Source organism: Bubalus bubalis, chromosome 16 (genome assembly GCF_019923935.1).
Source record: "Bubalus bubalis isolate 160015118507 breed Murrah chromosome 16, NDDB_SH_1, whole genome shotgun sequence".
Classification (NCBI taxonomy): domain Eukaryota; kingdom Metazoa; phylum Chordata; class Mammalia; order Artiodactyla; family Bovidae; genus Bubalus; species Bubalus bubalis.
The window spans coordinates 44,916,554-44,942,057 of NC_059172.1; the positions used below are offsets into that span (position 1 = coordinate 44,916,554).

General features: G+C 47.8%; 1 protein-coding gene across 17 annotated transcripts in view; it reads left to right on the forward strand.

The window, feature by feature from the left end:
* Positions 1-25,504, forward strand: part of MICAL2 (microtubule associated monooxygenase, calponin and LIM domain containing 2) — a 242,704-nt gene that overhangs the window by 88,628 nt on the left and 128,572 nt on the right. For all 17 annotated transcript variants that reach the window (XM_025266658.3, XM_044929529.2, XM_044929531.2 and 14 more), the window contains exons 4-10: positions 6,391-6,598; positions 10,570-10,686; positions 12,341-12,442; positions 15,980-16,135; positions 19,190-19,290; positions 23,555-23,812; positions 24,985-25,100. In XM_025266658.3, the coding sequence (XP_025122443.3) occupies positions 6,391-6,598; positions 10,570-10,686; positions 12,341-12,442; positions 15,980-16,135; positions 19,190-19,290; positions 23,555-23,812; positions 24,985-25,100 (1,058 nt within the window). The remainder of the gene's footprint in view (positions 1-6,390; positions 6,599-10,569; positions 10,687-12,340; positions 12,443-15,979; positions 16,136-19,189; positions 19,291-23,554; positions 23,813-24,984; positions 25,101-25,504) is intronic.

Below are 25,504 nucleotides of genomic sequence, written 5' to 3' on the forward strand. Positions count from 1 at the left end.
GAGACCATTGTGGTTGGAGTGCAGAGAGGGAGGTGGGGTGGGCAGGAGCTGAAGACAGAAGGGAGATTGAAGGGCAAGGTCATGTAGGGTCTTGAGGCCATAATAGACTCTGATTTTGAGTTCTGTGTGCCATGAAAAGCCATCAGAGGTTGTGAACTGGGTGTGACGTGATCTGACTTTAGAAGGGCCACTCCAGTTGCTGCTGGGGGTGTGGACTGTAAGGGACACGAGGGAAAGCAGGAGGCCAGGTGGTCCTGCGATCAAGGCAGAGGAGGAGGACGGTATCTTGCATCAGGGTGGCAGCATGGAGGAGGTGAAACTAATCAGGGGCAGACTCTTTTCTGAAGGTAGAGTCAACAGGATTTATTGGCAGGATTGGTTTGAGATAAGAGAAAAGGAATCTAGGTTGACTCCAGATTTTTGGCTCCAGGAGCTGGAAAAGTGGGAAGTAGATAAATATGAACTGAGATGACAATGACTGGGAGAGAAGCAGGGGTTGGGGGTGGTGGGGGATGATGTGTGATCAGGAGTGTGATCGTAGGTCTGGTTTGACATCTGAGATGCTTATTAGAGCAGCTGAGAATGTCAGCAGACAGTTGTTTATCCGAGTCTAGGAGTTTAGGGGTTGGGGACAATTTTGAGCATCATCAGCATGAAGATGGTACTTAAAACCATGGAAAGAAGATGTAAAATAAAGAAGGGAAGAGGGTGGAGCTTGAGCCCCAGGTGCTGCCAAATGTGGAGGTCAGGAAGACGAGGGGAGCTAGTAGAGATGCATGGGCATCTGTGGCCGAGGTGGAGAGAGGAGATTCCAGAGAGCGAGTGTTTCCAATGCTGCAGTGCTGGTTCTCCGCCTCTGGTTTCTTTCTCTCTCCTCACCGTCTCTTTTATTGCTCTGGAACTATTTGTCCTAAACTAGTACTTTCATTCTACTCCAAACCCATAACCTCCCAAGTAGGGACGGTGGGGTGAACCATTCAAATCCTTTGATCTGACATCCCAGGCCTTCTACCATCTGGCTCCCTCTCTGTCCCCTGCCTGGTTTCCCTTCAGCCCTTTCTTGTCCCACACAACACCGGCTCACTTGAGCTCAGCCTGGCCTCCCCACCCCCTCCAAGTCACCTCCCTCTTTCTCAGCCTGACATTTCTTCTGTCTCTCTTGAGTCCTCAGCCTCAGTTCTCCACTCCTGGACCATCTTCTGATAGGACTTTCTCATAACCAAATTGGTCCCTTCCACACACATTCCCAATAGTCACAGGTGGTCCCAAGCCATCTAGCATTTCTGGTCCCTGTTTCCCTTTCTCTCCGGTCCCCAATCAGACAGCCTCCTGAGGTTTGGGAACAGGCATCTTCTCTTGCATCTTTTGCCACTCACAGAGGGGACTCAGTGGTCTTACATATCTTAGCTGAGAATGGAACATGCTAATTCATAATAAGGCCCAAGGAAACCTGGAAGAATTTTAATACATGATCATGATTTCAAGTACAACTCCTGGGATCCAAGGTTTGTTCTAGCCCTAGTCCTGTGACCACAGTCAAATTTACCTTCCCAAACCCCAGGTTTCTCATCTGCCAAATGCCCAGTTCAGGGTTATTATAGGAAAGAAATGAGGTGCCTATCTTACAAAGTGCTTAGTGCTATAAAAGCAGACAGTTAGTGGGAGCTCTGATTTTTATTATTGCTATTATGAAAACTGTTTTTACTATTACTCTTCCTGTTATGGGATGGACAGACACCTGCAAAGGTGGGACAGAGTTGGCACTGTTGATGATGTACTTTGGCATCTGAAATGAAAGGAGTCGTGGGCTTACTTGCTGCTGATCTCTAGGGGAGGTTTGGCAGCACACATGCCCAGACTTCAGGGAACTCATGCCTTAAATGAAGGAGATGCGGGAGGTATGAACAGCACCCAGAGGCAGGAAGCACAGCCTTGGTGATTGCACTTCTGACTCTCAAGTCCAGGGTCCAACGTGAATGGACTTACGCGGCCCAGGGTAAGATGTTTGCAAACGAAACTGTCCCCCAAAATCCAGACCCCAATCTCAGCAGTTACAATTGCTCAAATGGGTCAGAGCACCGGCTCAGGCTGAAAGGGAGGGACAGAGGAATGGAATGTTTCTCAGAGGAATTCGTGTTATTTGTTTGAGAGCAGACAGGGAGAACAGGATATCTTTCTTCATTTCCTCTCTGTGAATTTCTGAGGTTAGTAAGTGGGTAATTGTTACTCAGGAATAGCTGGGTGTGACCCAGATACAGGAGAGTCAGATCAGGGCAGGGCAGGGCCCTGTCAAGTCAGATGAGGGTTTGCTCCTCACTGGAGTGGCCTTTGAAGTTGCCATGGAGAACCCCGTCTGGCCATCCCCACCCCCACCACACAGAGCTTTCTCCATCCAAGGCTAGAATCATAGGTGGCTGCATCTCTCGTGAGCTCCCCTTTCTTGGATTGTGGGGCTGTGAGGGCAGGCCCCTTAGGCCAGCGTGTGGGTTATCACCTTGGGTTTGATAACCCTCTGCCCTGTGATTCTGAACGAGCTGTTTGCACTCATGGTAACCCAGTAACAGTCAGGGCCTTCCTGTCTGGGTTTAGATAAGCATTCAGGAAGCACGAGGGCACGTCCCTGGACCCAGAGCACTGCCCGGGGAGCTGGCCAGCGGGCCAGCATGCAGGAGGGCCGCTGCTACCAGGGAGACGGCACCACACGTGACATCGCATCTCTCAGCTCGCTGCCAGGCCTCCAGAGGCACCAGAGAGGCTGCCAGTGTTCATGCCTGACCCCCCACTGCCCGCACCTGCCTGAGTGGCTTCCTGAGAGCTGCAGGGGCTTTAGCACCATCCGGGCAGTAAATTTCCACCGCAGGGAAGGACATGAAGTTCAGCCGAGACGTGGACTCAGGGCTTCGGGGCAGAGGCCCGGTGCACTCAGCCTGAACCCGGCTCCGTTTGGAGGGCCAAGGTGTGCCCTGTGTAGGGAAGGAGCGGAGCCCAAGCTGGCCTCACTTACTCCTGAACACATCCCCTGTGGCCTGGCCTCATGGTCAGGCAAGCAGCTCGGAGCTCAGCCTTTGGACCCACGTGCCCTGGGTTTGTGTCCAAACTTGACCACTTCCTCATTAGGTGACCCATCTTGGGGCAATTTCTGACCCTCCTTTGCCTCCACTTCTTAGCTCAAATATGGGGACAATAATAGTACCCAGAGCAAGTTAACTTTTCAATGCCGCAGTTTCCTCATTTACAAAGTGGAGGTGGTGATGACAGTTACCTCATAGGGCAGCTGGAAGGATGAAAAAGGTGGAATGATTAGGACTGTGCCTCGCAAGTAGAACATGCTGGGTGTGATATAGTTTAGTTCCTATGGTCATCCTTTTCAAGGAGCTGCAGCGCCTGGGTGAGTGAATTTGTGAATAGCAGACCTCGATCTGCTCGCTCCCTCCAAGTGCTGGCTATCTGCGCCCCACCTCCCTGGACTGTCTGCATGCAGAGCTCCCAAACAAACTGGAGGCAGAATTCAAAAGCGGAAATCAAGCTTCCAGACTGCTAACCCCTAGCTTAGCCCCTGGGTCTCTCGGCAGCTCCCTTTGGGGACTGATCCCTTTAGCATTCTTGGCGCAGTCGCAACACTTTCCCCTTGCCCTCTGCCCCCTGCCCCCCGCCACTTGTGGGCTGGATGATGCACCATGTCACCAAGAAGTCAGTAGTGCTTTGGGGGTTCCTCTGGGAGGGCACAGGGCTCCTGTCCAGCCCGGTGCCTTGACAGCGGGCGAGGCCTCACATCCCCTCTTCCCATCCTTTGATAAATAAAGAGCTGATTTTTCCATGGGGCGTTTGTCTCTCTCCACAAATGTGGAGGTCTAAGCAGGGCCAAGCTTATCTATACAATGGACTTCCTGCTGGTGTTGGATCTACCCCGCTCCCCACTGTGTAATAAATTTATGTCGCCTGAGCACACAGACCTGCTGACGTCCGTGATCCTGGTGGCCTTGGCAGACCCCAGCTCCCCCAGCCTGGGTGGGAAATGCAGACGTAAACCCTGGCTGATGTGAATCGAACATCCCGGTTACAGTCAGACAGCCAGAACTGGGTGGGCCTTGAGGGTGTGGGAAGTTCCTTCATCCATCAAATGTTTATTGAGGCCTCTTGTGTGCCAGGCCCCATACTGGACATGGAGATAGCTTTTGAGGAGCTTTTACGCTGGCCTGGGAATCAGATGCACATAATTATAACACATGGAGCTTGGTTCTGGGGTGGCACCAAGGACAGAGCCTGTAGGAGGAATGTACAATCTAATTTGGGGCTCGGCTTCAGGGCTGACTTTTAATGAAAAATTTTCATCCCTTGGCACGGAATCCTCAGCAGTGAAGCCCGGATGCATCTGGGAAAGGTGGAGAGTTCCTTTGGGTTGAGTTATCATAATGCTTTGCACACATGGTCTGTTTGCACTATGCCCACCATCCAGAGCATCAGCTGTGGGCAGGCCAGGAGAACCCTCTTCTTCTCCTGCTCCTCTGCCCAGGCGCACTGCAGCCGTGGTTTTCAGCTTCTTGTCAGAACTCCGAGTTCCCATGTTAATCATAACAAGTGTGTTCCTGGAGGAACTGGCCTGGCTCTGGCCAGCAAGCCTTCTCTCCTGTCTTGATAACATCTGTACCAAATTTTCTCCCTTTATATAATTAGGCCTGTTGGTATTTGCTTTGAGTATGACTGGTATCTCTGAAATTTCAGGCCCCAAAGTATGAGCTGGGGCCTAGGATGGTGGGAAAACCGAGCTTTCATTGGTGAGATTTCAGGTTTAGTTGAGAGAGCCAGAGATGGTACACCAGCTACTGTTTGCATGAGAAATGCGCAGCAGCCCCCCAGCTGGTGGGAGTGCGAATCCCTGCCTTGCCCTGGGAGCAGTTCTGGGTCAGGCCTGGTAGATGGAAGAATGCAGGGTGATCCCTTCCTCCCCTCCCTGCCTTTCTTCACCCCACATCCTCCCGCCCCACTCCGTCTGTGGCCCTGGAGTGACAGAACTCAGCAAACAGGAAAAGATGCGCTAACTGCAAAGAAATGCAGTGAATCCAGACTTAACCCCAAAGCCAACCTCAGAGCGTCGGGGTTTGGAGTCTTGCTTTGAAATGCCCGTCATGGTCTGGCTATGTCCGAGCCAGAGGAGCTGTTTGGGGTGTGAGATAAAAAGGAGAGCTGGGCTTGGGGGAGTTGGTTCTCTGTAGTCAGCTCCAACCAGAAAGGAAGCATTAGGTTTTGCCTACCCGCTGCCTGTCTCTGGAGTGAATTGTATCTCAGTGGTGACTTCATTTCCCCTAACAGTTTCCACAAACTCTCTGGACGGTTCCAGTGAGTAAGCCACACTGATTGTGGTGTGGGAGCTTCTGATATGCTTATTTGCAATTTCCCTTTGGGAGTCTGGAGGCCCCAGATGAGTGATAACTGGATGATGGAACATTTGCTAGGGGAAGGGGAATGCTTTTCTTTTTTTTTAAGATAAGGTTTAATCCCGAGCAGAAGGGATGTTTCCAGACGCCTCTGTGGTGTCCAGCTGTGATGTGTGGGTGCAGATCCCCTTCTCTGTGACTCTGGAGGGTATCCCCAGTTAGTTAGACCCCCCTCCCAAGTTGAACTCTTGCTTCTTAAAGGTGCTTCGGGACCTGTCTAAGGGTAGGGTGGGCTGGTGCGAGGGGGGTCTGTCAGCCAGAATACTGACCGCCACTTTCCTGTTTTTATTGGAGCAGTGATACTCATAAGGTTTTATTTGAATAGAAGGGCTTTTCCCCAGTATAAGTAGTTGGTTAGGTCATTACGTGTCTTCTCTTCTTTCCTAAATGGCTGTAGCTTTCTTGGGAAAGGACCCTTGTCTTGTTCAGTGTTGCAGGATCCAGAAACCTAGTTCAGGACTGGAACAGAATCCCATTCCTGTCACTTCTGCCCACACAGTCCCAATGTCTTCAGGACCATGTCCATACCCCTTCGCTTGACTTTTCAGACTCTCAGCATCTAGTTCCAGATGAATCCTTGTCTCTTTTCTCTCCTTTCCCCCAAAGTATCCTTCTCTCCATCCACCTGAACTAACAGGTTAAATGCCAGAGCTGGGATTTAAGCCCAGTTCAGTTTAACTCTGAACCTCACGTGTATCTTACTGTGCCTTCCCCGAGTCCTTCATGGACTCTGCATTCTTCCCGGGATTTGGCACAGTGATTGGTGTGGGGTAAACCCACAGGTAATGTACATGGGATGTATGAATGGCAGGTCCTAATAAGTGTTCGATTTGCACTTGCTGGTTAATTTGGGTGCATGTGGGTTTGCTCCCCAGTTACATTGCTGACTAGGGAGGAAGTTCTGTCCACAAGGCCAGAGGCCACTGAGTGTCTCTCTCCTCTCTGCCCTCTTCAGTGTCTCATCATTGGGGGAGGACCATGTGGTCTGCGTACTGCCATTGAACTTGCCTACCTGGGGGCCAAAGTGGTCGTGGTGGAGAAGAGGGACACTTTCTCCCGGAACAACGTGCTGCACCTCTGGCCTTTCACCATCCATGACCTGCGAGGCCTGGGAGCCAAGAAGTTCTATGGGAAGTTTTGTGCCGGTTCCATCGACCATATCAGTGAGTGGAGCCAGTGGTGGCACCCCATGTGGGGAAGGGGCTGACTGGGGTGGGGTATTTCTCCACATTGTGGAGTCCCCAGGCTATTCCATCTTGCAAGTCTCTGGGGGCTCCTCACATCCAACCGACAGACGTTTAGTGCCAGACCCTGTGCTGTGCCCACTAGGCTGGAAGCACCATGAGGCCAGGGCCCATGGTATGTCTTCCCACAGTATCTTTAGGGCATAAAATGGTGCCTGACGTATAGTAGATGCTCAGTGCACTTCTGTTGAATGAATGAATGAATGAAATATGGTAAACAGAGGCAGAGGTAAGTCATATAGTTTACACTCTTAGGGAAATCACTGAGATTCTGTCAACAATAAATTGTGCTATAATAGAATAATCAGACTTGCCAGAGGCACTTAGAAGAGGGAGTCACATAAAGCCACCCAGTGGGCCAGATCGTCAAGGGGTCTCGGTTAAAGGAATCTGGGACATGGAGTTGCCAGTCTAGGGAACCGGGCAAGGATTTAGAGCAGAGGAATGACACTGTTAACAGATCCTGTATCAGGTTTCCTTGAGCTTTAGAAAAAGAGAGGCCATCCTGATGGGGGTCCCTCCAGAAAAGGAGGGGGATTGGGAAGGTGGATTTTGGGTCCCGGGCCATCCCTGAATGCTTAGTAGGGTGAAGTGAGCCCTGAGGCGCATCCTGCGCTGATGTTACTTGGGTCTCTCGAGGCAAGGTCTGTGCAGGCAGGCTTTGAGAGAGAAGTCTCCCTCCTCCTCATGCTTTACAGGGAAGAGGTCTTTTTTTTTTTAATTCATTTGGCTGCACCAGTCACTTACATCACTCAGGATCTTTAACTGTGGCATGTGGGATCTAGTTCCCTGACCAGATATCAAACCCGGGCCCACAGCATTGGGAACCTGGAGTCTTAGCCGCTGGACCACCAGGGAAGGAGTCATTAGTCATTTTATATACAGCAATCATAACTCATAAAAGTCAGGAAAGTTACTATTGTGGGGAGAGTTAAGGGTTTGAATAGATTTGGGTCCATTTTCTGTGTGACTTGGGTCAGATTTCTCACCTTCCTCCAGCCCCAGTTTTGTCTCCCCTAAATGTGATCAATGCCTGCTTACCAAGAGAGCTGAGAGGATTGAATGAGGTCACGGGTGAAATGTGTTTATCACTGTGCCTGGCCGGTCTAAGTGTTCAGGAAGTGCTTTGCATCCAGCAGGGTACAGTGAACAAGAAGCAGCCGGGATCCCCAAATTCAGATAAATTCAGAGCTGCAATCTCTCAACCAGTGAGTGGAAGGAGAACCCTGAGACCCATGCTTTTATGAGGACAGGCACTGATGGGAAAAGGGTGTGGGGCTGGGGTGAGAACAACTGGAGAGAATTATCAGCCAGACAGGGTGTAATTTAGTCAGATACAGGAGACCTTACCAGCAGTGGCCCAGGGTTTGTTCCCGCCCTGGGATGAGAAAATTCCAAGAGTCCATTGGAAAGAAATTTGGATTTGCCCAGAAGGCTGCAGTGTCAGCTTTCCGGATATTCCTTACCACCCACGGATGTTGGTATGTTGGTACCAGTTTAGAATGACCACATTAAGCACCACTTTCCCATCGAGCCTTCTTGAGAGGCAGAGCTGATCACCAGGAGGCCTCAAGAAGGCCTTTCTAGCCAGGGGGCCCCTCACTGCTCCATTGACGGGGCCCCCACTTAACCCCTGGTTCTTGTGTGTGGAAACACGGGAAGGACTCTGAAACTGAGATTCAAAGTTCAGAGTGATCGTTGTCAAGGGCAGCTCTAATACCTGTGAGAAGGGAGGCAGGGAGAATTTATTGAGTACCTACTGGGTGCCGAAACCAGATAGACTAGGAACCTTGAAACCATGAGGAGAAGCCTACCCGCCCCCATGGCCTATTTCCTGGCATGGATTCTTTAAGCACCAGCTGATTGGCTTCCTTTCAAACTGGCCATGGTCTCCAGCCTGGTCTTCAGCTTTGCCCAGCAGTTTTCTGCTGGTCCTGTGTCAGCATCCTTCTCCAGCTCCCACCATGGCCGTCCCAAGCCCTGACCACAGCCTCCTCGTTCTGAGCAGATGGCCTCCCTCCATACGCTTCCCTCCAACGCTCTGCAGAAGAGAAGCCACCGGTGGGAACTCCCCCTGCCAGTCCCTCTCCTTCCTCCTGCGCTCTCCTCTCCCCAAGTGCCCGTTCCTTCCTCTCACCCCAAAGTCAGAGGCAGAACTGGTCACTTCCTCTCCAACCTTAGAGGCTCTCAGTTTCCTTCTCACCTTTTCCCCTGCCCTTGCCTCACTCAGCCCCTCCAGTCCTCTGATAGAGCCCATTACTTTTCTTCACCTCAAAGTACTCATTCTAGAAAGAGGCGACTTAGACTTTGCCTCCACTTTCCACTCATGCCAGCTTCCACTGTGGTCTGATTTCTCCCCAGTACTGTGCTAAAGGGATTCTCTCCAGAAGTGTCCCTACCTCCCATGCCCTGGCCTCCTGCAGTCTTCATATTATTACTCTCTCCATAGGACCTAGTATTCTTGGTTCCTCCTCCCTTGGCTTTTAGGACTGCAGCTCAGACCCTGTTCTGCCACCCCGCTGGCCCCAACTACCAGGTCCTGCCCCATTCTCTTTACCCATGTTTCCTCCATTAGATGGGGTTCCATATCTCCTGGGCCTGGTATGGCACTGTGCGATGGTAGATGTTCAATAAATGTTCAAGGAGTGAAGCCCACAAAATGCAGAGGGACCGACAGGTAATCTGAAACTTTGTGCTCTCAGAAGTGTATTTGGAGGCATGCCCTTTTGTGCTCAATGGCAGGGGCAAAATGGAAAAACAAAGAGCCACTCATTGGGAGAGTTTGGGAGAGTGGGTAGGAGGTGGAAAACATGAGTCTAGCTTTGTGGGGAGGATTCCCCACTCCGCCCATTACCAGGGATGGCTGAGAGCTTAGGCAGAGTAAGCCATTTACTCTCTGACTGTACATAATAACTCGTTACTCACTCTCTGTTTACTTCTCTTTCCATCTTTGTCTTGTCAAACCCATAGCCCAACTCAGGAAGGAGGCAGAAAAGAGAGTCACCCTCATTATAGTGGGTGTCATCTGCCTGACAGCTAGAGCACAGTCTTGGAGTCAGACAGATCTGGATCCACATTCCAGTTTTGCTTCTGTGTGAGCCTGAGCAAGTCACTTAGCCCCATTGAGCCTCAATTTCTCACCTCTAAAATGAGAGTAATTATCCCAAAGGGCCACTGTAAGGGTTAAATGAGAAAGCAGTGGAAGGGTTAAATGAGAGAGCACAGGGTGCTTGGCACATAATTAGTGCTCAGTAATGATCATTATGGGCACAGGCATACCCTGGAGAAATTGCAGGTTTGGTTCTAGACCATCACAACAAAACAAATATTGAATAAAGCAAGTTACATGAATTACAGTGCATGTAAAAGTGATGTTTACACGATACTGTAGTCTATCTAGTGTATATGCATATGGAATTAGGTGTAAAAAATGTAAATACCTTAATGTAATGTAAATACCTTAATTTAAAAATATTTTATTGCTAAAAAATGCTAACCATGATCTGAGCCTTCAGTGAGTTGTAATCTTTTTGTAATAGTAAACATCAAAGGTCACTGATCACAGATCACCATAACCAATACAATAATAATGAAAAAGTTTGAAGTATTTCTAGAATTGCCAAAATATGACACAGAGACACAAAATGAGCAAATGCTGTTGGAAAAAATGACGGCAGGTAGACTTGGCTGGACACAGGGTTGCCACAAATCTGCAATTTGTAAAATACATAATATCTAGAAAGTGCAATACAGCAAAGTGCAATAAAATGAGATATGCCTCTGTGTTGTTGTTCTCAGAAATCATATGGTAATTAGATAGTGTTCTGCATACAAGAGGCACTCAGACATTGTTAATGACAGTTCATCTCTTTCAACTTCCTTTCTAACAGGTATTCGTCAGTTGCAGCTCATCCTGTTCAAGGTGGCCTTGATATTGGGGGTTGAAATCCATGTGAATGTGGAGTTTGTGAAGGTTCTAGAGCCTCCTGAAGATCAAGAAAATCAAAGTACAGTATAATTTTCCTTTTGGTCTAGAAATCAGATATTGTGAAATGGAAACAACATTTGCAACTCCCAGATGGTGATTCTGTAATCGTTATTCTGGGGCTGTTTGACATAATCCCATCAAAGGATATTTTACTGTTTTGGATCATTGCTGTCACTTTAGGTTTGTTCTTCAGCTCCCAGGGGATTTATTGGAGACATGAGTTTGATCTCTGGGTAGGAGAGATCCCCTGGAGTAGGAAATGACAACCTGCTCCAGTATTCTTGCCTGGAAAATTCCATGGGCAGAGGAGTTTGGTGGCCTAGAGTCCATGGGGTTGCAGAGTCAGACACAGCTGAACACACATGCACGTTAAACCTGTAATTTGGTTACCCTGTCCCTAGGAGGCAGTACTTTGACAGATGAAGTCTAAGTAGTAAGTGGGAAAGAAAACAGAGATTTGGTTATCTGATAAAATTCATCCACATGCTTTTCAAGCTGTGTGTATACACAGAGATATGTGGATATACTTACTGTACCTGTATGATATTTTAAAATCTAGTTAAGAAAAATGAAGTTTTGAGAGCAAATGTGAGATAAATGTTTGAAATATTATTTGGCCTATAATATTTTTTAAGCTTTATTGAAAAATAATTTATAAACCACAAAATTCATCCATTTTAGGTATGTCAATTTTTCTCTTGTTCCTTTTAGTATTTTATAAAAATTCTGATCTTTTATATTCACCATGGCCAGAGTTTGCTCATGATGCCTCTATATCTTAATATCAAACCCTTCTGCTGCTGGACAGGGCTTTCAATTCTGGGTCCAGTTTTGTGTCAGAGACCTTGTAGTTTCACACATAGGTTACAATCCTGATTTCTCCTGTCCTTTGCCCAGAATATTGACATTTTAGGGGAGACATTAGTTGGCTTTTGTGGCAGGACACTATGTGTGATTTGACTCACATCAAATTATGTGCTCTTAACCTTTCCCAGATCCCTGTGTGCTAAGCTTAGTTGCTCAGTTGTTTCTCTTTGCAATACCATGGACTGTAGCCCGCCAGGCTCCTCTGTCCATGGGCATTCTCCAGGCAAGAATACTGGAGTGGGTTGCCATACCCTCTCCAGGGTCTCAAACCAACCCAGGGATCAAACCCAGGTCTCCTGCATTGCAGGCAGATGCTTTACCTTCTGAGCCTCCAGGGAAGCCCAAGAATACTCGAGTGGGTAGCCTGTCCCTTCTCCAGAGGATCTTCCAAATCCAGGTGTCAAACCAGGGTATCCTGAACTGCAGGCAGATTCTTTACCAGCTAAGTTACCAGAGAAGCCCTCCCAGATCCCTAGTGGGTGTTAAATTCTAATTATGGGTAACCAGCAAGATTTCACCTGAGAATTGTTTCATAGACTCCCAGCCTTTATAGAAACCAGTAAAACCAGGCATGGAATTGGCACTGCTGATTTACCTTTTCCTGGACTGAACTGAGACTAAGCCAGAAGGACTCCAAATACAAGTGTGAATCTGAACAGTCTGGGTCTTTCCTTTGGAGCCTCTATCTGGGGTGCCTGTACCTGGTGGCATTGTCCATTTCTCATGGCCAACACAGGGAGGGGCATGTAATCACTCTGTCCTCCCATCTCTCACTGCCAACTCATCTCATTTTTCTGTCCTGGCAGAAATTGGCTGGCGGGCAGAATTTCTCCCTGTAGATCACTCTCTGTCGGAATTTGAGTTTGATGTCATCATTGGCGCGGATGGCCGCAGGAACACACTGGAAGGTGATGACTCTTCTTGGGGCTGAGAATGGAGGGATGGGAGTGGGAAAGGGTGTATCAGGAAAGGCATGGAGAATGGGTGTAAGATGGTAGGTGCCAAAGCTGGATTGGGGGTCTTGATAGAAGGGCAAACTGCCCTGCTCTGCTTGAGGCTGAGGATTTAGAGAAAACCACTTAATTCTCTTTGAAGCTCTGTAATTTGTGAAGAATAGGACCTCTCAGAACATTGCTATAAGGACTGGTCTAAGACTCATATGTAACCATTCTTTTTAAAGGTTAAACATCATGGAAATTAAAAGAAAAAATCAATATACATTTATTGAACACCTGCTAGTGTGCAAGCCAGGGTGCTAAGTACTTTCATACTTCTTCCAACTAAGAGAATCATTTTAAACTATTGATGGTATTGGTTTACTGTGAAGTATAATACACTAGGAGGACCTCATCTCTTCTCATAACTTTACAGCATGCTCACTGCTGGGTAGTAAGATAAGTTTAGCCCAAACTGTCAAGGAATAAAACCACACCTCTCTGCTTCTAAGTTTGGATGCATAACACGTTTTTTAGGGGAGAATCTAGAATCTATTAGGACCCTGGTTTGAAAGTCAATTGGTCCCACATGGCATCTCTTGGGCTGAGGACAGGTCTGTTTTTCAAGCTTGCCTTGCTCAGAGGCTACAGCCTGCAGATGTCTGCCGGGGAGGGCGCCTGGGGACAGAACACCCTCCCAGAACTAGAGTTGACCTGCCAGCCCTCAGGAAGTGTGGTCCTCCTAGCCAAGGCCCTTCCCTCCTACTCTACAGTGCTGCTCCTTTCCTCTCTTCGCTTCCACACCCACTTCCCCACCCCAAGCAAGCAACATTGGATACCGATCAAGAAAATGTTTAAGCTGCCCACCTGAATGTTGTACTGTTAGTTTATGAGGTCATTCTGATGGTTTGTAAGTCTGAATATAAAAGTCCAGGATCCACACCCACCTTGAGGATGGTTTGACATTTTGTTAACATAAGTAGGGCAGGAAGGGGAAGAACCATCTGAGCAACTTAAGACCAGGTAAGCAGACAAGAGCAGACTTCTCAAATGGCACTCTTGGCATCTGGGGCCAGGTAGTTTTTTTGTCGTGGGGACTGTCGTGTGTGTGGTAGGATGCTTAGCAGCATCCCTCACCTCTACCCACTAGACACCAGCAGGGCCCTTAGTCGTAGCAACCAGAACCATCTTCACACTTGGCCAAATGCCCACTGAGGGGCAAAATCACCTCCAATTAAAAAATACTAGAGACTATTGACCATTATTGACCACTTCCACAAAGGTCTAATGAAGAACCAAAATAAGGGAGTGTTGAACAGAAACTCAAGATTTTTAGTCAAAGAGATTTTCAGCAAAGAAGTTTGGAATCACCACGCTAGTGGTAGGAACCTGCCTGCCAATGCAGGAGACACAGGTTTGATCCCTGGCTTGGGAAGATCCCCTGGAGGGAGGGCATGGCAACTCCACTCCAGTATTCTGGCCTGGAGAATCTCCTGCAGGGAGGAGCCTGGAGGGCTACAGTGCTTAAGGCCACAAAGAGTGGACTGGAGCAATTTAGCATTAGCATTAGTCTTAGCATATGCAAAGGGGAGGGGAATCCCCACTGGTGCTGAAGACAGTGGTTATGTCTGCTAGCAAGATAAATGCCTTGAGTTAAGCAAAGTAAACAGCAGTCAGTACCTGGGGCTGGGGTGGAAAGGAAATTCTGGACTGAAGGAAAAGACAAATGCTAAAAAGTAAGAGGATTAGAAGGTGGTGGTTCATTGAAATGGGACCACCTGTTGGTGATCCTGTGTGTAATCCCCCATGATATTGTGATTTATAATAAGGCAAATATATCTGGGTCTTTGTCCCCTTTCTGGCACAGCTCCCCAAACCCTTGGAATTTCCTGAGTGATAAGAGCAAGAAGAGCATCTTTTGTTATGATATTTGTCTGTGGTTCCTGAAAACATTTCAGAGCCATAAATGTGAAATGGCTGTGTTGTTATTCATAACGAGCTCCTTTCCACCACACCTGAGTGTATGTTAATAAAGTGAGTTTTGGAAAGTGCCTAAGAAAGGGAGGGGACTGGTTGCCAGAAGAGCCAAAAAAAATGATTAGAGGGTTGGAACTTTTAATCCTATCCCCTGACCTCGTGGGAGGGGAGAGAGGCTAGAGATGGAGCTCATTGACCAGTGATTTAATTACTCATGTGTCTGTAATAAAGCCTCCATTAAAAAAAAAAAAAAAAAAAAAAAAAAACAAAGGAAAGGGTGTGGAGAGCTTCTGGGTTGGTGAACAAGCTGGAGGTTTGCCGAGTAGAAAGTAGCGTGCTTGGAGAGGGTGTGAAAACTCTGGCTTTCCCTACACCTTGCCTAAGCATCTCTTACACTTGGCTGATCCTGAGTTATTCAGTAAGATATTCTCTGAGCTCTGAGAGCCACTCTGGAAAAGTAATCAAACCCAGGAGGGAGTTCTTGAACCTACAATCTAGAGCTGGTTAGTCAGAAGCATTGGTGACGACAAGGTCTTGTAACTGGAATCTGAAATAGAAGACTGTCGGTGGGACTGAGCTCTTAGCCTGTGGGATCTGATCTTATCTCCGTGTAGGTACTGTCAGAATTGAGTTGAAGTGTAGGACACACCACTGCTATCCTGAAATTGCTAGTTGGCGTGTGAGGGAAAAGGAAAAAAACAACAACAACAAAAAAAAAAACAACCACATTGTAATTGGGTGCAGAATTCTTACGGCCATTAAAAAAGTGATTTCAATGCACACCATTGAAAACTATAAGAACCTCAATTAGTCACTGAACTAAAACAATTGCAAGTTAGAATTCCATCTATCCATTATACATATATGGAGTGAGTACTAAATGCCAGTCACTGTGGACTGGAGACTGAAAGAGAATTTGTTAAAAAATCTCTGTCCCACAGGAATTCAATCTCATAATTCTACTTATCAAATGGGGAAAAACATGAAAAATGCTAACACAGTAGTTGTAATCGTGTAAGTTTAAATTGCCTGTGGGTCTTTCATGAGCTTACCTTGCAGCAATGTCTGTATCTGCCTCTTCTAAAGATAATCTTTCCATGGGTGGTGGTGAGGGGTGGGGGGTGGTTTCAGGATGGTTCTAGGGCATTACATTTATTGTGCACTTTATTTCTATTATTATATCAACTCTACCTCAGATCATCAGGCATTAGATCCCAGAGGTTGGGGACCCCTGTTCTAAAGGATGAGCCCTGTGAGTGCCCACTGGAGAAGCACAGTGTTGTTTTGGAAGCCTAACCAGGATAATTGGTCCTCGAGATTTGGGGGAAGGAACAGGTCCCACTGAGGAAGGCCTCCAGTGGGTTTCTTCCTCAGGGACAAACCTTAGCACTTCTGTCTGCCTTTATACTCTAGACCCAAAATTCTGGTTTCACTGTCCCATGGGCCATCTGAGAGTAGCTTTCTCAGTAATCTTTTCCAGTTTTCACATCAAATCCAGAAGAAAGACTCACTTTTCCCCTTTTCCTCACACAGGGTTCAGAAGAAAAGAATTCCGTGGGAAGCTGGCTATTGCAATCACTGCCAACTTCATCAACAGAAACAGCACAGCTGAGGCTAAGGTGGAAGAGATTAGCGGTGTGGCTTTCATCTTCAATCAGAAATTTTTTCAGGATCTTAAAGAAGAAACAGGTTGGACCTTCACCTTTCTCCAAACCAGGCTATTGTTCATGCTTCTCTGTTCTGTATAGGGGTTGGAGTGTGGTGGAATGGGGGGAGGAGTGGGGGCACTTGGCTTTCCTAACTCTTGGGACCGAGAGACTCATTCTGGTAAAGTGGAAGCAGGGGTTTCTCTTTAGGATAATAATGGACAGAATTCCTTCAGGGACAGGAAGGATTCTTGAGGGAAATTTCTAGATGTTGTACATGAAAATAGATAACCATTTATGTAATGGTTAATAGATAACCATTTATTTAATCATCTATACGCAGGAGACATTTACTGATTGCCTGTCATATTTGTTCTTGTTCAGTCACCAGGTTGTGTCTGACTCTTTGTGACCCCATGGACTGCACCATGCCAGCCCTCTCTGTCTCTTACCATCTCCTTGAGTTTGCACTCAACTTCATGGGATACACAGTTGAGGTTGACATGGTCTCCTCCCAATAGTGGCTCCTTGTCTGGGGAGAGACAGCCGCATAAACCATCCTAAAATAGGCTGGTGAATCTATGCCCTAAGTCAGTGTGGGGTTCCAGGAGCACTCTGATGAGGAAGCAGTAACCTGTGGGTGGCCCAGAAAGGGGCATAGGTGCTTTTATCGGTGTGCCAGCTGCCCTTCCCTCCAGGGATGGTCAAGGATGTGGAGGGAGGGTCACGACACCCACGGGCATCGGTTGTCTCTCAACCGTGGGACTTGGAGAAAGGACTCATTCGTTTCCTCAACAAATATTTATTGAACACCTACCATCCATTTTCCAAGGGCATGAGATAGAGGGGTTAGCAAAACAAACAAAAATCCCTCTTTCGGAGTTTATATTCTATAGGTGTTGTGGGGGTCGGGGGTGACCATCAATAGTCAAATCAATTACTAACATGTCAGGTGGTCTGTAACTATAGTGGAGAAAAAATCATGCAGGGTGAGGGAGAAGAAGGGTGAAACTCTTGTTCCCAATTGAGTAAAATTCAGATTCTTTTTCCTTTCTTTTTAACCTGACTTTGAAATATATATGTGTCTCCTTGAAAAGGCAGTGTAGCAATGTTAAATAAAACTTTTATACTATAAATAAATGATTACCACCCAGCACCGCCTGGCCCAGGAACAATCCTTTTTGTGTAGTCCTTTTCGGTAACTCTGCACTGGCATCCTTACTTTTTACATGGCTGGAGCTGTCACCATAGTGTCAATACTGTTATTCTGCTTTTCTAATTCAGCATCACATTTTAAATGTTGTCCATTGTCCCCAGTCCTCCTGACAGTCAGGTTTGTTTGGAATAGCTCATGCAGGGAATATATTGTCACTCACTGCTAAAGTATTTAAACCAGGGGTTGGCAAACCATGACTCGCCATGCATTTTTGTATTGCTTTCAACCTAAAAATGATTTTAATATTTTTAAATGGCTGCAGAAATATCAAAAGAACAAATTTAAAGGAAAAATAAAAAATTTATGAATTCAAGTTTCATTGTCCATCAATAGAAGTTTATGAGAATGCAGCCAGGCCGGCTTGTTTACCTTGGTGCCATGAGGGCTTGCAACACAGACTGGATAGCCCTCAAAGCCCAAAATATTTACTCTCTGGCCCTTTACGGTAAAAGTTTGCGGACTTCTGATTCAAACTTTTCAGTTATTTACTGTTACTGATAAAGCTGCTGTTGGATTATTTCTGTAAGGTCCTTTTCTAGGAATGGGATCCGTTATTGAGCCAGACTCTGCCTCTCACTGGCCAGTGATGTGTGCCCACTGCATGACCTTCTGAGTCACCACAGTGGCATTATTTTTTAAAAAATATTACCTCCCAGCATATTATGCCCTTTTGAATGATTTAAGAATTCTCCAGCCCTCCCTTCCCCTCAAAAACCAAGACAGTAAACCAACCACCAAATATAAATTATAACAGGATGTTGAGTGTGTTTTTCCAAATATTTCAATGAGTTCCTTCACACTTTGTTGCGGTCGTCACCTTTGGCCTTTTTTTGACAACAGTGCCCTCACAGAGTGACGGCCCTGAATTTCCTGGATCCTCTGGGGGCCATAGGCGTGGATGGCTGTTTCCTATTTAACAGTAATAAAGCGGTTTCCATGGTTACCCAGCACGCCTCTGTGATAACTGCTAAGTTGCCTTAAACCTGTTCCTTTTTCTCCTAAGAAGCCACACCAGTGGTTCTCAAACATGAGGGTGAATCAGAATCACCTGTAAGGCCTCTTCAAGCACAGATTGCTGGCCAGACCCCCCAGAGTTTCCCATTCTGTAGGCTGGGGTCAGGCCCCAGTTATTTGCATTAATAAGTCTTCAGGTGATGGTGCTGGCTAGAGATCCTCCTTTGAGAAACACTGAGCTAAGCTGTTATTTTATGGCATTGTTTTAAATGGAGAAACCTAGCCTAAAAAGTCTTTCGCAGTTGGAGGAAAGCACAAAAAGATAAAATCCAGTCCTCTGACTTGCTCTACCAGAGCCACCTGGGTTTTCACACGTAACAGGAGGATGGTAGAAATGTCTCTTAGGCTTTGGAGAATTCACATAGCTCTTGCATCTCTGTTCACATGGAGGAAACGGTGGATGGGACTTGGATTCAGACACACTATGATTCAAATCCTGGTTCTGTTGCCACTTAACTGCCGTGCCATGAACAGCACTGTGCCTTTCTGCAGCATGTGCTCAGCTCTGACTTGGAAATACTGGTCCACAGCCCCGAAGAGCTTTGTGAGTTTTAAAAGAAATAGAGGCTTAATTGTATTGCATTATATAAATATATCAAATCAGTATGTTGAACACCTTAAACCTGCACAAAGTTATATCTCAATTTAAAAAGAAAATAGTATCTTTGTGGGACTACAAAGGCTGTGTTGACTTGGGTAAATTCCGGCACTCGACTTTATCTTTGCCAGCCTTCTATATCTTCAAAACTTGTCTAACACAAATATTTTGCAGATAAATATTGAGACCTATAATGAGACAAAGCAGGACTCCTAACACACAGTAGGCGCTGAAGAAGTAATATTGTGTCCATAACCTTCTCTTTTCAGGGATTGATCTTGAGAACATTGTTTACTACAAGGACTGCACCCACTATTTTGTCATGACCGCCAAGAAGCAGAGCTTGCTTGACAAAGGTGTCATCATTAATGTACGTATTTCTTATCTCTTGGCTGTGTATTGATCCTGTCTTTCCCTCTGGGACCTGGGCTGGTAGCATCAGCGAGTGTGGGAGTAGAAACTGAGTCGGGGTGTGGGGTGGGGACTGTAGAGGAAGGCACCACCCCCAACCAAGTCCTCCTTGGTGGCGCATGAATGTTGGATGGAGGAGCCCACACTAACAATAAGAGGCAGGGGTGTTCCTGCAGAGAGCTGGACGAGGGGGTTGCTAAGATTCTCACCCAGGTGCCAGTGAGGGTCTTTACTATGTGTCTCATTTACCCCTCCTTCCTTTTCTGGGCTGTCACACATAATTTGAGGCAGATGGTGGTTCATTGTCCTAGTGGGACATGGGCACATTTTCCTGTGAATTTCACGCTGTGGCCCCATTGTCATGGTCTGGGGGAAAGGGTTATTGTAGTCAAGAAGACTCAAGTTGAATCTTGGCTCTGCCATGTATTAACTCAGGCCTGTGACTAAGCTGCTTGTCTTCTCTGAGCCTCAGTCTTCTCATCTGCAGGATAGGAATAATAGTTTCTATCTAAAAGGATTGTTCAGAGGAATATATTTTAAAATATATGCAGAGCACTGACATGTTGCAGGTTTGTAGATTCCCTCCGCAACTTCTCTGCCTGGTTTGCTGCTGCTTCTAAGTCGCGTCAGTCGTGTCCGACTCTGTGCAACCCCATTGACGGTTTGGACACCTGCTTTTTTGACCTGCTGTCCTTCCTGGCCTCTGCTTCCTGCTTTTGCACCTTCATGCTTATACAGAGAGCAGGGCTGCAAGGAAAGAGCACATGGAGTGACCGGCCCTGGGTTGACAGCTTCTTTGATCAGGGTTCCATCCTTCCAGAGCCCTGGTTGCTGCTGCCACTGCTGCTATGGCCTTAAGATAAGGATCATGCAATCCAAGGCCAGCCTGCTCTCAGGGGGTCGGCCTGTAGCCCAGGTAGCATGGTGACCATTCATTGACGCTTGTCAGAGAAGAATGCGCCTATCCTCATGCCAGCTTGTGCTGGCAGCCGGCTGGGCGGCTTTAGTAACCCAGCCCTCCCTTGGGCCTCCTCTGCATTAGCTCAGGGCTTTGCTGAGAGCCTGAGTTGCTGGACAGGAGGCTGGGAATGGAAAGGGGGGTAGTGAATGAAGCCAACTTAGCCCAGTCAGCGGATGTGGGTTTCAACATCTGGTGCCCCACTACTGACCCGGTCTGGGGGAGGTAAGGCCGTGCCCCCTTTTTCCCTCTGCTCCACAGATGTCCCTCCCAAAATTACCTCCTGCATTGGGATGCCTGTGTCAGATAGTGAAGGACTATTTAGGGCCCCAGGTGCAGGTACGGTGGGTACCTTGGCTTGGAAGGAGCTACACAAGTTCTTCTTAGCCCATCTCTGGGGAGTCAAGCCAAGTTTGAATTAGGGTTCCCATGTCACTGGCTGAAAACTCTGGCCTTCTGGGATGCTGAGGTTCCTCCTGGTCATCCCAGGGTGTTTTTCCTGGCCACAACATGTTGCTCATGGTGACTTGATTTTTTGGCATTGCCAAAGCCCCTCCATGCTACCCTCAGGCTCTGTGCCATGGCACAGGTGGGTGGGTACTTTGAGCTTTGGTCCCATAATTACTGCAGGAGCTGGGGGCCCATGGTTGACCCCATCAAGGCCTTCCTTCTGCCTCAGAGCATCTGGGAGCATCATCTGAGCTGGTGCAGAGGGTCCTTGAGATATAAGACATGAACTCTAGAAATTGGAGGCCAGACTGGACATGGGAGAACTAGACACCATTTGGTTCAGGGGTCCTGCATGGAGTCTCCAGGTGTCCAGCCAAGCCCTATAGTATTTGCACAAGCCGAGAGCTGACCTGTCTACCCCAATCTACTTAAATTGCCCTTCTTTACTTGCTCCCAGAGGAATGGCAAATCCTGTTTTCTTGTCTGTATACGGGCCAGCATCTTCCTTGAGATACATAATGTGTTGAGCGAATGTTTGCTGAATGACTAACTGACCTGCTTCCCCATCTATTCCTGCTGATCTCTGGGCCTTTTCCCGTGACTACCAAAGGGAGAGTAAAGTTTCTCCTATAGGAACCCCGCCTCTGGGCTCTGAGCTGCGTGTGTCCCTCCAGGCCCCTGCCTCTCTGACCTATGAACAAGCAGGCTTGGTCTTAACCCCAGTAGAAGGGAGCTTGGAGGCCTGGAGTGTGAGGTGGACGGATGCATATCACAGCTGGTCTCCCTGTGCGGAGTCTGCCCTCATCTGAAGCAGTGAACAGGTGTTGCCTAACCTTCTTTTCTGGTCTACAGCCTCCTTCCACCTCCATACCTGTTGGATTCCCCACTCTTCTTTCATGTTTCCTGCTTCCCTCTCTCCCTCCCCACCTCCGTCTAGGACCCAACTTGTCTTCCCTAGGCCTGTGCAAAATGAGGCCCAAACTCACCTCCTGCCTGTATCTTCATTTGGCTCTCCTTCCTCGGCCCTACCCTCTTTCTTATAGCCCCATTCCCACTTTTTTCCTCTCATCCTGTACTCGCCTGTTTCCTATAAGTCTGTTCTACCATCCACCCTCTCATCTGGGACCTCCAGCCCAGCAAGACCCCTTGGCTCCTCCCAGCAGCCCTGGGGGAGGTGGCTGTCATCCCAGCACAGCAGGGGTCCGCCCCTTGGCCAGGTCCCCACAGTCTTGCATGTGGCATCAGCACCGGGTGCCACCTTCATCATACAGTGTCCACATTCATCCATCACCCAGTCCTCCATAACGGTGCTTGTGGCACGTTTTGAAGAGGGGATATTTTTGAGATTTCTCCATTCAACCTCCCATACCCTCAGGGAGGAGAGTGATCTTGTGATCTAAGAATAAGTATGAGAAAGGAAAGCCAGTAACAGGAGCTCCAGCTGTGACCCGACAAAAGGCTCTTGGGCCAACTCTGGGTTCAATTTAGTTGACGTGGTTTGGATGTGGAAATACTGGAATTTGGGGGAAATCATGGCTGTTGGGAAAATTGCCACAGTAGGTCGCTGTTTGTGGTTGAGGCTGTGCCATCTAAGACCTTTGTAAATGCTCATGCCGTTACTCTTGGGGTGTCGGGGATGCACTTCAGCACATACTGCAGTTTGGCCATTGTTACTTATTACAGACTGGAATCTCAGTCATTGTAAACTTCCCAATTCCTAGGCCTTGGGCTAGGGAGCCATGTACACACTCTCATTCAGTTCTCACATGATTCTATGGAGTAGATTTTGTTAATCTCATTTTGCAATTTCAAATTTTACAAATAAGAGTACGGAGACTCAGAAAAGTTCAATAACTTGCCCAAATTTACAGTCAATGTAATCAATAAACAGAGATGGAATTTGACCTGTTGATCTCACTGACGCAAGGTCCATGTTAGTCTTACACACTAGTCCTTGCCCTGCGCCCCAGGGCTTTACATGTTCTGTGTCACCTTTTGGGAAAGGTGGTCTTTTCGTTTCTGTAGCCACACTATGAGCAGATTTGGCTCTGGGAGATGTCCTCGAGATCATCGCCAGTGTCCCTCCAGGGGGGATATCCTAGTCTTCTAAGCTCAGGGTTCTCTACCTCCCAGTGGGAAAGTGCAACATTAACACTGTAAGAACAAAGCAGGGCCCTGAGGAGCCCTTAGCCTCTTGAGAAAAGGGGTAACTGACCTTGGAGAGAAACTTTGAGAGTTATGCCAGTTACCCGTTTCTTTTTCAGATTTGTTTGACCACTAGCCACAGCATTTCTGGACCACATTAGCTTAGCTTAGTCCATTGTAAAATCACTCCTACTCACTCGCTTTTTTGTCTTTTAATTTTACTGAACGTTATCATAAGAACCAGCCATATGACATATGCTTCTGCACTTCTGCAGGACCATTATTTACACTGTTCATTACAACACACTGCTCTCTGTCAAAATTCCTATGTCAGACAGTTCTTTTAGAATTTAGTGCCAGGAATAAATTGCCTCCCCTAGGAATGTCTATGCTTCCTTCTTTCTGATAAGGAAAGCCCTGTAACATATCTCATTTCCCTTTTGCCTTGGATGCCAGGAAGCTCAAAGCCAAATGTGATGCTTAATCATAACTCTCAACATTCCAGATGACTGGTTTGGTTCCTCTTTGTTCCCTGGGCCCCAGTTTTCCAGTTCTCTCTCAATTAGCCTTTCTGCAAATCCATTCCAAGTCCTTTTGCAAAGAAGTGGATATGACTCTTTGCCCTCTTGAGGGGCAAGTTGCTACACTGTGCTCCTGTTCTTTCCCCCAGGACTATATCGACACAGAGATGCTGCTGTGCACGGAGAATGTGAACCAGGACAACCTGCTTTCCTACGCACGCGAGGCTGCAGACTTCGCCACCAATTACCAGCTGCCATCTTTAGACTTTGCCATGAACCATTACGGGCAGCCCGACGTGGCCATGTTCGACTTCACCTCCATGTACGCCTCCGAGAATGCGGCCTTGGTGCGCGAGCGGCAGTCACACCAGCTGCTCGTGGCCCTCGTGGGTGACAGCTTGCTTGAGGTACCTCCTGCGTTTGCATTCCCCTGCTTCCTGCTGGAAGATAGACCCCCCACATTGCTTTTCTCACTGGCAGCATCTGCTGTCCTGAAGCCCAGGGGAAGGACAGGCTCTCAGCCAATTGGCAGGACTCTGACGAACCCATCCTGGCCTCAGAGCTTGTCCTTTGACTAAATTCAGAGGAGTCAACTCTGCCTATGTACCTGCAGGAACACTTTCCCTTGCCCCTCTGGTTTCTTCTGGGCTGGCTTCTCGGTTGGAGCACAAAATTAAGCGGCCCTAGTCTGGACTTCATGGGCCATCCTTCTTAGAGCTTGTAGATCCTGAGACTTCTTCCTCCAGTCTGTGGATCTCTGTGGACTTTCAGCATAGAGTTCATATAGGAGCAAGAAAGGAGTGTTGGCTCCAAAGTCCATGGCCTCCTTGCTCAAAATTCTTCCCAGAAAATCTGCAGATGCTAGCATTCTTAGATTAAATGAATGCTTTCAGGAGGGGGAAATTTTTATCTTAATGTAAGCACTGACTGAAAAATGCTGATGCATGTATCCCACGTTAGCATCAAATTTCAAACCATGCTTTGGGTGCACATGGAACAGTTTAGTTAGAACTTAGCTTCGTGAATCCATGCTTGTTCATCCCGGTGTGCAGACTCTGACCTAAGCTCCTTGCGTAAGCCCTCAGCACGCCCTCTACTGCTGTCCCAGTCCTCCTTCCCAGCTTTCTCTCTCAGCACTCTCCTCCCACGCTCTCTGCTGCACCCAAACCAGACAGGCTGTTCTGCCATCGGGCTCTGTTATTTTCCTACCACCAAGCCTTTGCTCTCTGTTCCGGAATGGATCAAGATCAGAATCCTATCCATTCTTTAAAATCGGCATGAACGTACCTCTTCTATGAAGTATTCTTTGATTATTTCTGTCTCCCTCCCCCAGGGTGGGTGGGAGTCTGCCTCTGCCTTTTTGAGCCCCCAAAGCAGTTATGCTGTTCCATGTCATAGCACCTTGCATAGACTATGCTACAGTTACTTGTGTTTGTGGTGAATCCCAGGGATGTGCCTGTCACCTCTCTGTCCTCCCAGTGCCTTCCATGGGCCTGGCAAACACCAAGTGCTGGATAGAATGGGATGGCAGGCTGGGAATCACTGGAATCAACTGGAACTTTGTATGTGTCTTTTGTAGCCATTCTGGCCCATGGGCACTGGCTGTGCCCGTGGCTTCCTGGCAGCCTTTGACACTGCATGGATGGTGAAAAGCTGGGACCAGGGCACTTCTCCCCTGGAGCTTCTGGCTGAAAGGTGAGTACTGACAGCAGAACCCTCAGCTGGAGGCAGGGCCGAGTCAAAATTCAGGCCAGAGAGGGAGCGAGGCTGGATGAAATCTGGAGCCCATACCCCGCTCTCTCTGCCTTCCCACATGTGGCCGATTTGACCTTCAGTATCCCCATACCTCTGTCATGATCTACTTCCCTAGGGGCCAGGCTCTTAAGTCTTGGATGCCAAAGAGAAATCTTCATCTTTCAGGGCAGCCCTAAAGTTGGGGTTCTCAGCACTGCTGAGGAGCCAGAAGAGGTCTAGGGGAAGCTTCCATTGCAGCACTGAGTCCCATTCCGTGGAGGGTTGGGTGCTCTGACCTCCTAGGCCTCTTCCACTGCTGAGATCCTGAGCCTCCTCCCAGACCCCTGCTGTGGGCCACATGGCTG